Source organism: Mus pahari, chromosome 2 (assembly GCF_900095145.1).
Source record: "Mus pahari chromosome 2, PAHARI_EIJ_v1.1, whole genome shotgun sequence".
Taxonomy (NCBI): Eukaryota; Metazoa; Chordata; class Mammalia; order Rodentia; family Muridae; genus Mus; species Mus pahari.
In genome coordinates, this window is record NC_034591.1 from 15920693 (window position 1) to 15933550 (window position 12858).

Sequence of the window (12858 nt, forward strand, 5' to 3'; positions counted from 1 at the left end):
CATCACATGTTCAGCCTTGGTTAATTTATTTCATCATCACATGTTCAGTCTTGGTTAATTTATTCCATCACATGTTCAGCCTTGGTTAATTTATTCCATCACATGTTCAGCCTTGGTTAATTTCTTTCATCACATGTTCAGCCTTAGTTAACTTCTTTCATCACATGTTCAGCCTTAGTTAACTTCTTTCATCACATGTTCAGCCTTAGTTAACTTCTTTCATCACATGTTCAGCCTTGGTTAATTTCTTTCATCACATGTTCAGCGATTTCTGAGCACCTGACCTGGAGTCTGGGAAGGCCAGGAAGACATGCATCCCTCCTGTTTAGGGCACGAGCTGTGACTCCTGCAGTCTCTCTCTCAGGTGCAGGGCTCCTGAGCAGCTGGAAGATGTAGTTTGCCACCCCCTGAGCATCTGGGTGGAGGGCGCTTGCCACCTGGGCTGTGTACCCAGACTTTGCTTGTACGTCTTAATTCAACATGTTTGGAAGCTGCTTAAACTAGACAGGGCGGGAAGCACAAAAGGCACTAATTCCCCAGTGCAGACAGACACCATTGTTTGCTGGCAACGTGAAATACTGGCGCATCCACAGTGTAACAGCTCACTGCTCTGAGTCTTTAGCGTGATTGCTTTGGGGAAAAGGAAGCACTGTTCTAAGCCGGTTCTGGGGCTGGGGCTATAATTTTCTAAAGTTTGGATTGCATATATGTCCTGGGAGAGTGAGTTAGTTGCAGTGAGAGTTCAATTAATGTTGTAGACATAATTTTATGATTTACAGAGCCTTGGAGTAGTGAGCTAACTCTTGCCGTTTCTGTAGAGATTGGATAACCAGACTCCCTACCTACTAGCTGGAAAACTGAGAACCAGACCCAGCTAGAAAATTATTTCTGTTCCTTTCTTATCAGTCACTCTGAGCTTCAAGAAAGGTAGATGTGAGGTAGATGGCCATAATTATAGATTACATTTAAAATCGTCCAGCCTATAAAAAGCCCAGTTGGATCAAGGAAGTGGACTTTTTGCCAGATCCTGGAGCAGGAGGAAGCTTAGTTATACCCCAAGACTTGAATAAGATAGTTGTGTGCTTGCAGCTCTCCTAGTGTTCAGCCTGTTTGCCACATGCGGGGATGCTCCCACATAGCACTCTTAGATGCTGCCTTTTGAACTTCTGTCCACGAAGACATTTGCTATTGTATTTTATATACGGTGGACATGATGCACGCATTGCTGGGTTTCTCTGGAGAGCAAGCAGAAGTGGGTCCTGAGATGTGAGTCACTGAGGATCCTAGGAAGACATCTTAGCTCTGCTCTCTGTCCTGTACGGAGAGTAAAGGGGTCTCTCAGACTGGGCCTCCTCCCCAAGATGCTGATTAACCAACAGAGGTAGGACCAAAGCCAGAGTGTCTCTGAGACACTCTGATGATGAGAGGTGGATGTTTACTGCTGGCAGTGACTTGCAGACGAGCCACTACCACAGGCTCATTTTGTTCTGTTTCCGGATCAATTGCTAATCCAAATTGTAAATGGGAAGGTTCCTTAATGTAGCTGGTCCTTTTGTGCAGTTGATAGTCGTGATTGGTTGTGTGTGGTGATTGCTTTACAGCATCTTCAGAGAGGTGATTTTTGAAGAAGAGATGGGAATAATTTTCTTTCTTCCAAAGTTAAAAAGCCTCTGTGGGGGCTGAGCCCAGGTGTTCTGTAAGACCAGCAACTTGCTGGGACATCTCTTTAGTCCTCATTTCTGTATTTTTAAAGGAACACTGGGAGCTAGCCATGGTAGTGTGTACCTTGAATCCCAGCACTCAGGAGGCAGAACTCTGAGTTTGAGGTCAACCTGGTCAACAAAGTGAGTTTCAGGCTAGTCAGGGCTACACAGAGAGAGCCTCAAAATAAACAAAAGGCTCCACTGTTCCAGTAGCTGGTGAGTGTGTCTTAAGTAAGAAGTGTGGCTCTCATCTTGCGTTGTCCTTCATGGGGACAGTATTTGGAGCTCTCTCAACTCCCCTTTAGGCAAGTGTCAGTTGAGTGCCCTGGCCACATCCCAAACCACGAGCTGCGGTGCTGAGCTGGGCTGATTTGGGTAGGGATACACACATTCTATTCTCTTTTCCTTTTCTGTCAAAGGTGCAGCCTTTGACAGAATAACATTTAAATAATAACATTTTAATAATATTTTAATAATAACATTTTTTTAAAAGTACAATAAAAATAAAATAAACCCTGCTTTTATTGTCCGGGCCAATGAGCAGGTTGGCATTCACTTAACTCTGGGATTTCTCGCAGTCAGGCGTTCTCTAACTCACCTTCTGTTTCTACCGACTCACAAGTCCCCACACACAGTCTTTATCGGCCTTCGGTGTCGTGGCCTGACTGCAGTCCCAGGACAGGCTCAGACCATGTTTTTAACTGTAAGCCATGATCCGTAAGGATCATCCCAGGAACCTGAAAAACTCAGGAGACTTCAGACCACCCCCAAAACCGTTAAATTCAAGCAGATGGCATGGTTTCTAACGGCTGTTGAGGCTGGCAAACACAAGCTGGAGGCCACTGTCCAGCGCAGACAACAAAGGGCTATTCATCTTCTCTCAGCTCTCCAAGGCTGAGCCAAAGCCACGGTCTGCATTCTGGGCTCACAGCGTTGTTCACTCACCCAGCCTCCCGTTGAACATCCTGTCTTCATCCTCCTTTTTGTTCTGTTTCCCTGGGCTCTGCGTTTTTCAGTCTCCTAAGCAGGCCTTTCAATTTGTAGTCATCTCTGAATGTGGGCAGATTAAACATTGTGTTGCCAATCGTCTGCTGATGCATTTACCAACAGTAAGAGAACATGGAGGTTATAATAGATCAGCAGACTCCAGAAATCCTCTCCGTTCAAATGGGAACATTTATGGGGTCATTGATTAACACTATTTCGTACTAAGTTTTAATTTTTGTTTTGTTTAAAATACAGATCTGTCTTCTGTTGTGTGACTTTTCCTGGATAGATATGAACAAATGTCTGCCCATTTCAGATGGGGCATCTAAAGAAATAATTCTACCCAAGTATAGCTTGGTGAACCAATGCGTGTATTGGATCACATATAAGCACTTGGGTGAGAAGTCGCTTACAGGTGCATGGGTAATCCCGGCTGCTGGGTCAATGGGGCTCCCTGGATGAGTCTCCTCTTTCTCAGCAACTGCTTAATTATGCATAATTATAATTAATTATGCAACCTGAGAAGGGCTTCCCCCAGCTTTTCTTGGTCTAGTACAAGGTATATAATCAACGCCCCCGTGAATAGTCTGTATGCGTGCACTCTATTTCACCCAGGCACACTAGCGCCTGCCCTTGAAGGGTGCTCATGGGCCTGCTCACAACTTTTTCTGTTATTCTTGGTTGACTCAAGACTATGATAAAAAAAAAAACAAGCTTTAAAAATGCATTCATGCTGGGCGTGGTGGCATACGCCTTTAATCCCAGTACTTGGGAGGCAGAGGCAGGTAGATTTCTGAGTTCGAGGCCAACCTGGTCTTCAAAGTGAGTTCCAGGACAGCCAGGTCTATACAGAGAAACCCTGTCTCAAAAAAAAAAAAAAAAAAACCAAAAAAACAAAAAAAAAAGACATTCATTCATTCATTCATTTATTCATTTATGTGGGTTTGTATGCGTGGGTGTGCAGGTATAGGAGGGCTTGTGGGAGTTGAACCTCTTCTCTCCACCCTGTGTGGCTCCCAGATAGAGAAAGAGAAAGAGGAGGAGGAGGAGGAGGAGGAGGAGGAGGAGGAGGAGGAAAAGTCAAAGAGGAAGAGTATTGGTCCTAAAGGGCAAGATTGAGGTAAATCGTCCCAAGGTGGATTGCTGTGGCAAAGCAGGCATGCCCATAACCAAACTGACCACTAGATGGCACCACAACACCGACTAGTTTTCTGATTTGGGCGCTTGGATTTCATGACCAGATTCCGGAAAACAGAAAAGGCTGTGGCGATAAGACTGCAGGACTGGCCCAGTGATTATGATGAGGGTGAAGAATAAGAATAATTATTGTTTAAATTATTGCTGTTATAAAAATACAAACTAGGGAGAAGGGATAGGTAAGATAGGTTTATTATAAATAAAGACAAGGGCAGGAGTCACAGAAGAAAAGTTAAAGACCCCAGCATTCTCATCTATCCTGGAAATACATCTCAGTTGTTAAGGATCCGAGAATTTTCCATCTCTGGGAGAAGAGGCCTTGCCTATGTAGGCCTTTCTTTCAGGTTACTAAATAAAAGTATACAATCACATAACTTACTTTATTGAGACTCCAAAATCTATGTAAAGCCATTGTTCTTTCAACAATGGCACACCAGTCACATTTTGTTTAATATTAGAGCATTTGTATGTGTGTGTGATTGAAGTGGATTTTAAGTTCTTACTTATTTTTAACTTCCTTTGTTTTTTCTCCTTTTAAATTTACCATTCAAAGAATTTCATACATGCATTGCCCTAGTTAAGTTTTGCACTGTGATCAATACTATGGCTGAAAGCCACCTGGAAGAAAAGCATACCCTGTTGTAGCAAGCACAGTTGCAGTGAGCATACGGTTATAGCGAACACACAGTTAAAGTCCATCACGATGGGTCATGGCAGGAACTGAAGCAGAGGCTATGGAGGAACTGTATTTACTGGCTGGTTCCCCACCCCCATCCCCACTTTCTCAGTCTGCTTTCTTCTGGGCCCCCAGACTATCTGCCCAGAGACTGCAGCACTCACAATAGCCTGAGCCCTCCCATGTCAATCCTCAATCAAGAAAATGCCCATGGGCTGCCAGTAGCCAGCGTGGTGGGGGCAGATTCTTAACTGAGGCTCCATCTTCTTAGATGACTCTTGCTTGGGTCATTTTGACAAAAAACAGTTCCAGCACATAATCTGATCAAAGCCACTCCCTCATCTCCACCCCTCATCTCCACCTCCTCCCCATCCTCAGCCGGCCACTGCTCTCCCAACTCCATGGGGTTCTTTAAAGAATCTTCTCAGTGCTGCCAAGTTGTTCATCTATTGGTCCATCCACAGCAATATGGGCAGCTTCACAGGGGCTGCATCCCTGGAGCAAACTGAAGCACTCCACTTAGCCACTAGGGATCGCTGATAGCTCTTAGAAGCGCCTCCCTCCTCCATCCTGGGATCTGCTGGCTTGGGCTTATGCAGGTTCTGTGCTTTCGTTCACAGCTGCTAGGAAGTCATGTGTGCACAGGCCCTGTCCTGTCTGGAAAACAGGGTTTTACTGTAGATCTCCACCTCTTCTTGCTCTTACGGTCTTTCTGCCCCCTCTTCTGGGATGATCCCTGAGTGTTGAGGGGCGCGTGTAGATGAGTTAGATGGCTGAATTCACAGTACTGGTGAGTACTTTTATCCCCTAGTAGTGTGTGTAGCTCCTTCTGAAACTGTGGAAGCGAGCCAGTACACACGGATGATTTGGTCAGCCAGTAGGAATGATGTTTCCAGGTCTGCGCCGGCTTGCTCTCTCCATGTTCTATAATTTCAGCAACAGAGTCTTAGTATCAAGTTCTGGAGAGTAGCCGCCAACACAGGCAACACTGTCTGTTTTGAGGGGATATATGGGACCCTCTGAGCATAAGCTCTCTTATTGCATCCTATTAAGACTGTCTCCTCAGTGAGGAGCAGCTGTTGGGCCAGATGTAGCTAGCCCTGGATAAATATTTATAAATATATTTATCTTGGTAAGACTGTATTATTAAAAACTGCCTGAAGACCACCGTCGCCAAGGTGGATATGTAACATGGCACACATGAGACAGCCTGTGCTACATAAATGGCCTCATAGACCGGGATATAAAGTCCCAGTGCTTCCTGTAGCATTTGCCATTGAGTTCCCAACTCATCTCCCAGCTCTGGCTTGCTTCCTTCTCTCAGGAAACTGTTTCCACATCTGCGGCTGTCCATGAGCCCCGTCCGGCTTCTTGTTCTAGAACACAGGAAGCTGGAAATCCCAGGAGGTGCTCACCAGACTCCCATATCTACAGACATCACCGTGATGGCGCTCACCAGACCCCCGGAGCTACAGACATAACCATGATATTCTTCAACATTAAATATACAGTAGCATAGAGTTTCATTATTTCAAAAATGGTTCTATTCTTCAGTCACTAATAATTCAAAGATTTAAAAGCCAACTAATTCTGTTTGAGAGAATTTAACAATTATTGTGAAATGAGTTTGTGTCATCATTTTGATTCCTGGGTTTTGGAAGTGCATAAGCCTAGAAGGGAAGCAAGCCTGTTCCAGTTGCTCTGAGTTACAAGTACATTTCTGACGGGACATAGTGTGGTGACACCACCCAGGCCAGGAGAATCGCTCTCCAGGGAGGAAATGGCTTCCTGCTGAGCCAATCAACTCAGAAGTCCTTAGTTTTGGGAAGTGAGTTATAGTTCTCTCTATTGTAAATGGGAAGAGAGAAGAAGAGAGGCTAGGCTCTTGATTTGCAACTTCTCATGGGTGTCCCTGTTCTGTGAAAGATGGAGTTGCTCAGAAATGCCAACACCCGAGAGAGGCATGGAGTGAGGCACGTGGTCCCTGCTGCAGGACGGCAGACAGTGCCTGCTGTTTGTTCAAGCTAATGTTTTTGTCTCCAGGTCTACGGCTTGAAGGGATACTGGGCAAAGCTGAACTCCAACCTCGAGTACATTAAGTATACAAAGCCTTACTTGCACTATCACTACAGCGTCGTGAGGAGGGAGTGGCATAACCTGATCTCTGAAGAGGTGAGCACACGGCTAGCAGTGGAGGCTGGCCCGCAAGGCTGGCCCATGGTGGCCACGCAGTCCTCCGACACCACCCGCATCACCTCAGTGACAACCCAGTGGGCAGGGAGGACTGCTCTATACTGTCCGTCCTTAGAGGAGGAAATTGGAGTAATGGGAGGAAGGCACGTATGGCTCACTTATAGTAGCAATGAATGTACACTGTAGTTCGTAAATCTACACACATGGCACAGTGGCACAGAACTAGACACATACTGTGCATATCCACTTCCCGATTTGGATATTGTAGTGCAGCTGTATCAGAGAGAAGCATTAACGGAGAGAGGGTGAAGGGTTCCTGGGACCCCCGTACTACTGTTGCATAGAGTTCTTTGAGAATAAAGTTTAATTTAAAAAAATGTGCTCTCCTTAACATGGAAAATATTATTATTTTTGAACCCTTTAATAATATTGCTATTTGTTCTTGCTGTTAATAAAAAAAAAAGCTATCCAGGAAAATTTCACCTTCCATTATCCTGACATGTTCTCACCCCTAGAGAACGGGCAAAAGAAGATCCACAATGTATGTGAGGAACATTCTGGAGAACGCAGTGAAGTAAGTCGATCAGAGGCTGGCTATCATGGACCTGGTTGGCTGCCCGTGTGGTGAACTCTCAAGGAACTGGCTTCCTGTATACCACTGGGTGCTGGAGTATCTAGAGGGAAACCCTTCTATAGGCACACACCCTGTAATGGACCACTTGTGATGGATAAATAAATGGTAAAGGAGGCTTTTATCAGCGAGTACTGAGAATGAAAGACATAGGAGGCTGATTTGTTTGAATTGTTGGTGGACTGTGTTGGTGGAACTTGCTCTTATTTTGAAAGCGTATTCTCTGGGTAGATGAGTCATCTCAGAGAACTAAAAGTGCAGGCCTCATTTGGACCTCTGTTCTGTTTTTAGCCTTCATTATTTCCAATAACTGAGAGCTGCAGTTTTTCTAAATAATCGCTGTTGTTGGCTCTAAAGGGCTTTGAGATCCGTAATTGCTTAATGTCCCTTTCAGTACTGATTAAAGTTTTTGAGTTTTCAGGTAGCCAGAGAATGGTTTCTGCATGGTTTTGTGGGGCTTTAGAGGGGAAACAGCTCTGCACGGTGCTGTGGCTCGGAGTTTTTTAAATGATGCTTCTGTTGTAGATAACACAGAGTTTCTTTGCAGGGTGATTTCTAACATGGAAACGAGGACACTGGGTAAGAAAAGACCTGTGTTAAAGTTGGATTTCGTTCGCAACCTTGTTCTTCCTCACCAATGGGTTGGCAAGAAAATCATTCCCACCAGGATAATGGAGTGTAATGGATGGCAACAGCTCTTAATATCACCCTGTCAGGGTGACCACATAGCTAGGTCACTGTCTGTCTTAGCACCAGGACCTCCAGGGCCAGCAGCCAAGTATGGTTTTGCTGACGGAGTCTCTGGGTCTCCTTCCCCTCCTTCTCCTCTCACAGCTGATCTAATTAGCATGGCTGCACCCACAGGGTACACTTGGCAGGAGCTGTTTTCTCTCCAGCTGTGCTCACACAAGTCTTCTATTGAGTTCCCAACAGGTCAGGCCCTGGGTGTGGTCCCAGGGGAGCAAAGATGGGCCACTGGATAAGCAGTATGCTTCAGTGGGGTGGACACTTCTTAGAGTCTAGAGCTAGCTGTCACATGCCAACCATAAGTGCCTGAACGTTGCCCTTGGGGCTAGCATGAGGGGAGAGTAAGGACAGAAGGAGCCATTAGAGAATATGTAGTCAGGGTCTAGTGTGTAGGGGATAAGGGACATAGGCCAGACCCCTCCCCTTCATGGAGGAGAGAGGGAGCCTAGAGAGGCTGGATCAGCTAAATTAAGTCCTGACAGCAAGGAGGGTTTACTCTGTGATAACTGAGGGAGAACAGAGAATATACCCAGGTCCAGGACTTTGTGATCATGCTTCGTAAAGGCCAGCCTTCATTATGGAAACTGTTTTTTATCTCCTCCTGTTTTATGGGCTTGGATGTTTTTCATATGTGCAGGGACCCTAATGAAAATTTAATTCAGAAAGGGCATAACAGCCTGCTCAACAGCTGTATACACAGCCCAGGGAACCATGAGGTGATTTATCTCCACGGGGAACTGGCCTCAGCCTGAAGAGGCTGTGTTTACCAGACCATCCTTGCCTATAGCCAGGGACTATACCCTCCCAGACAGGGTCATCTCCCTGCTGTGGCTGACAGTTGTGGGAGGTTTTCTTGCTGCCTAGGGGGCTTTTCGAAGCTCTGCGTGGCGCTAGGCATCTCAGGGCTCCTTAAAACTTTTCCTTTCCGTCTTATGCTTTGATTCCCACGAGGGATGTTGTCATTGCCTAAAACTGAACACTGCAAATTAAGGTTGTTAAACGTCTATTCTGAGTTCTCCCATCCTAATCTGAGGGTTAATTAAACAGGGTGGAGAAAGTGTTTATCCTGAGGGGTCATAGTGCACCCATGCCTTTTCCAGAGGAGGCATCAGCCTGTGGGGTCTGCCCTCCTACCTGCTCCGGGACCTTAGAGATTCTGAGAGAGGAGCCCAGTGGGACAGTCGTTAGGGAAGCTCCGGGGGAAGCCCTGCCTGCAAGCCTGCCCCTTCTGTCTTGTTAGGGCGGGGTCAGTCCGAGTGGGGAAAGCGACATTTGGTTTAACTGTCCTTTCAGTCTGATGACTTGTACCCATCAGCACTGTCTGCCCCAGCGATTAACTGTCCACCAGCTCAGTCGCTTTCATGGCCGCTCACTTTGGGCTCAGGAGGTAGAAGGGAGCCACAAGGCCATACCCCTGAGGCCTGCCATCCCTACAGCTAGACCTCTTGAGGAGTAAGGAGCTCAAGTTGAGAACTGACTGGTATGGCTCTGGCCCACTTCCTGAACACTAACTACCCTTCCCTTGACTGCTCCTCTGTTCAATCTCAGAGCCAAGGTTAATACCCCTCTTACAAGAGGAAGACCGGCACCAGAGGCTGCTCATGGGCCTGGTAAGTAGTCTGTGGTCCTCAGAGACAGTCGGAAGGACAGCTTGCTCTTCTTTCTGATGGTATTTTCTGCTAACTATTCCCCAGTGGGTGCCTGGGTATCCAGCAGCAAGCAGAACACGGATGGTCTCTGCCCTCTTGGGGCAGAGGAGGCCTTAGTCACATGAACAAGCACGCAACCATAACCTGTAATAAAGAATACATGTGTGCCTTCATTTTGCATTTCTAGACACATGCCCCTGCTTCCGTGTTTACGCGGGTCCTTGGGACCTGACTTCAGGCCTTCCGACTTACTTACAGGACAGTTACTTTCACCCACTGGGCCATACCCGTCTGGTTTTGCTTTTTGACTATCAAATTGACAGAGTATTTTGTCATTAAGTTATGATATTAACAAGGTGCATGCATCTGAAAGCATTCACACTATTTTGGTGGTATCTTGTGAAAATATGAGACCCAACCAGTTCCACTTCCGGGCACTGAATCTGACTGAAAAGTTGTGGCTGTAGCAAACCCATTCCCCTCTTCCCTGATTTACAATAACATTTCGGAATTACAGGACACTTATCCCAGTGGCTGACCCTCATGCAGACTTGTCTGTCAGATCTGTGTGTGCACACGCACGGGCCTGTGTACCTGTGCACACGTGTGTGTAGGGCTATTAACAACAGTCAAAGAAACATGTGGCACAGTCTCCCCGTGGAGCAGTCTTACCGTGGAGCTCAGTCTCTCCGTGGAGCACAGGCTCTCCGTGGAGCACAGGCTCTCCATGGAGCACAGGCTCTCCGTGGAACATACTAACTGTGAAACACAGTCTTTCTGTGGATCCCAAAGCCTGTAACTTCGAAGCTGAAGCCTTCCGCAAGCTTCCTTGGAGGTTTCTCATCAGGGTTTCTCATCCTTCGACTCCCAGTTGCTTCCTGGCTTGGTTAAGAAGTTCCTCCTCAGAGAAATGTTGAAGCCATTGATTTATGCCAGCAGAGGGAAACTGAGAGCCATGTGCCTTTGGGAGAGCAGGGTGGTTTCTTTTCTAAGATTGTGGGTTTTCATGTTGGTATGAATATGAGTAATAGCCCTGATTAAAATCAGTTACAGGTGTGAATAGGCCTGTGTGACTTACCTCATGCCTGTCCTGTTTTCAGATAGTGTCTGAGCTAAGAGACCATCTACTGAGACACCTGCAGGGTGTAGAAAAGAAGAAAATTGAACAGATGGTTCTGGACTACATTTCAAAACTGGTTGGTTTTATTTTTTTCTTCTAATTTCAACTGCACCCTTAGCTCCATGCATAATTCTCAAGGTGTAGTCAGTGAGCCCATTGGTGGTGGTTGTGTAATGTGTATGTGTGGTATATGTACGTGCATGTGTGCATGTCCAGGTGAAGTGCCCACGGGCGTGTGTAGGTGGGAGGTTGACTGTAATGTGCCTCCATCACTTTCTACCTTAGTTGTTTTTTTTTTTTTTTTTTGAGACAGGATTGATAACTGAACATAGATCTCATTAATGCAACTAACAAATCAAAGGATTCATCTACAAAGAGCAAAGAGATAGAATGCTCCATAATTTCTCTAAGTTTAAGTAAGACTGGTATGCAAATGAATCAGTATGTGACTATGTGTGTAATATGTATATGTGTATGTGTGTACACCTTTGCATGGTGTGTGTGCAGTTTGCAATGACCTTTGAAAGATTAAATTTCTTAGCTAAGATCAAGTGAATCTCTTCAATTAGTTTTAAGGTTCTACTTTTACTGTAGTCATTAGTGACTGCTTTTATATTTGAAAATCTATTGAAAGGCTTGAATTTTGTAATTAATTAATTTTGCATGCAAGGGTTTTGTATGCATATGTGCCTGGTGCCCACAGAGTCCCGAAGAGGGTGTTAGATCTCCAGGAACTGGAAATACTGATGGTTGTGAGCTGCCATGTGGGTGCTAGACACTGAACCAAGGTCCACTGGAAGAGCAGTCAGTGCTCTTAACTGCTGAGCCATCTCTCCAGCCACAATGACTTTTATAACTTAAGTATACTAGGAAAGGTTGGGCATTGTCATAGAATGATATGCATGATCAGGGCATCTCTCTTCTCAATAGAGCTGTAGTGCGGTGTGCTTTCACAACATGGTACTGACCACCCCATATTGAGAGAAATGTTCTCAGTCACTTGTCTCTTTTTTCAGAAATATGTCTTTTTTTCTATCTTTTTTTCGTCAACCTTACTATTTTAAACAAGACCATTTTTGAAGCAGTCTGGTAAGCAGGTCTGTATGAGTGCAGAGACACAAGGCCGCTTGGCAGTATTCAGAACTTTCACAGCAATGGTGGGATTCCTGAGGTCTTTAGTGTTTAGTAATGATCAGGAGTTACTTGCATGAAATCATCTCTGGCCAGCAAGACCTTATTCACGCATCTATCATTTTTAGTATTGCTGGTGACCAGGGCATACCTCCTGCTCAAATAACCCGCTTCCTTAGGTCACAAGGCCTGGCTTGCTCATGTTTACCTCAATAGCTGAGTCTTTGGTGATTATACTCAGTCTGTATATAGTGGGAATGGGGGATTTTTTTCTCCACACCAGGATGTGACATGAAGGCCTTGAAACCGAAGTCCATTGGCTTAAAGAACCTATCATACTGAGGCGGCTTCCTTTGGAAGCCATCACCAACAAAGGTGATGTTAGTGCCTCCCTCTTCATACCTTTTTTTTTCTTCTCAGAAGAATTTTTAAAGCCTGTTTCTTTTCGCGTCTGTTTCTCAGTCTTCGTTGTTTGCGTTTCTTAGCAAGGAGCAGTTTATACTGACACTTAAGTTTAGATACCCAAACCCCTTTCTACCTGTTTTGAGCCTCTCTACCTTTTCCCTTTTTCTGGTGGTAAATGCCATGGAAAACATCTGTGGCCTTTCTATATAAGTCCGTTTGTTCATTCAGTGGCGTGGTGACTGCTGCAGAGCCATTGGCAATGGCTTTCTGAGCATGAAGCTCTCAGTGGTGTCTGAGAGACTGATGAGCGGACCCCCACATCTTTCTTCTTCTTCTTCTTCTTCTTCTTCTTCTTCTTCTTCTTCTTCTTCTTCTTCTTCTTCTTCTTCTTCTTCTTCTTCTTCTTCTTCTTCTTCTTC

The 12858-nt window shown here is 45.5% G+C and overlaps 1 protein-coding gene across 2 annotated transcripts in view; it reads left to right on the forward strand.

Moving 5' to 3' along the window:
* The window catches only part of Gsap (gamma-secretase activating protein), a 100110-nt gene that overhangs the window by 75850 nt on the left and 11402 nt on the right, over positions 1-12858 (forward strand). For both annotated transcript variants that reach the window (XM_021191143.2, XM_029535591.1), the window contains 5 exons: positions 6607-6735; positions 7272-7330; positions 7935-7966; positions 9683-9744; positions 10884-10979. In XM_021191143.2, the coding sequence (XP_021046802.1) occupies positions 6607-6735; positions 7272-7330; positions 7935-7966; positions 9683-9744; positions 10884-10979 (378 nt within the window). The remainder of the gene's footprint in view (positions 1-6606; positions 6736-7271; positions 7331-7934; positions 7967-9682; positions 9745-10883; positions 10980-12858) is intronic.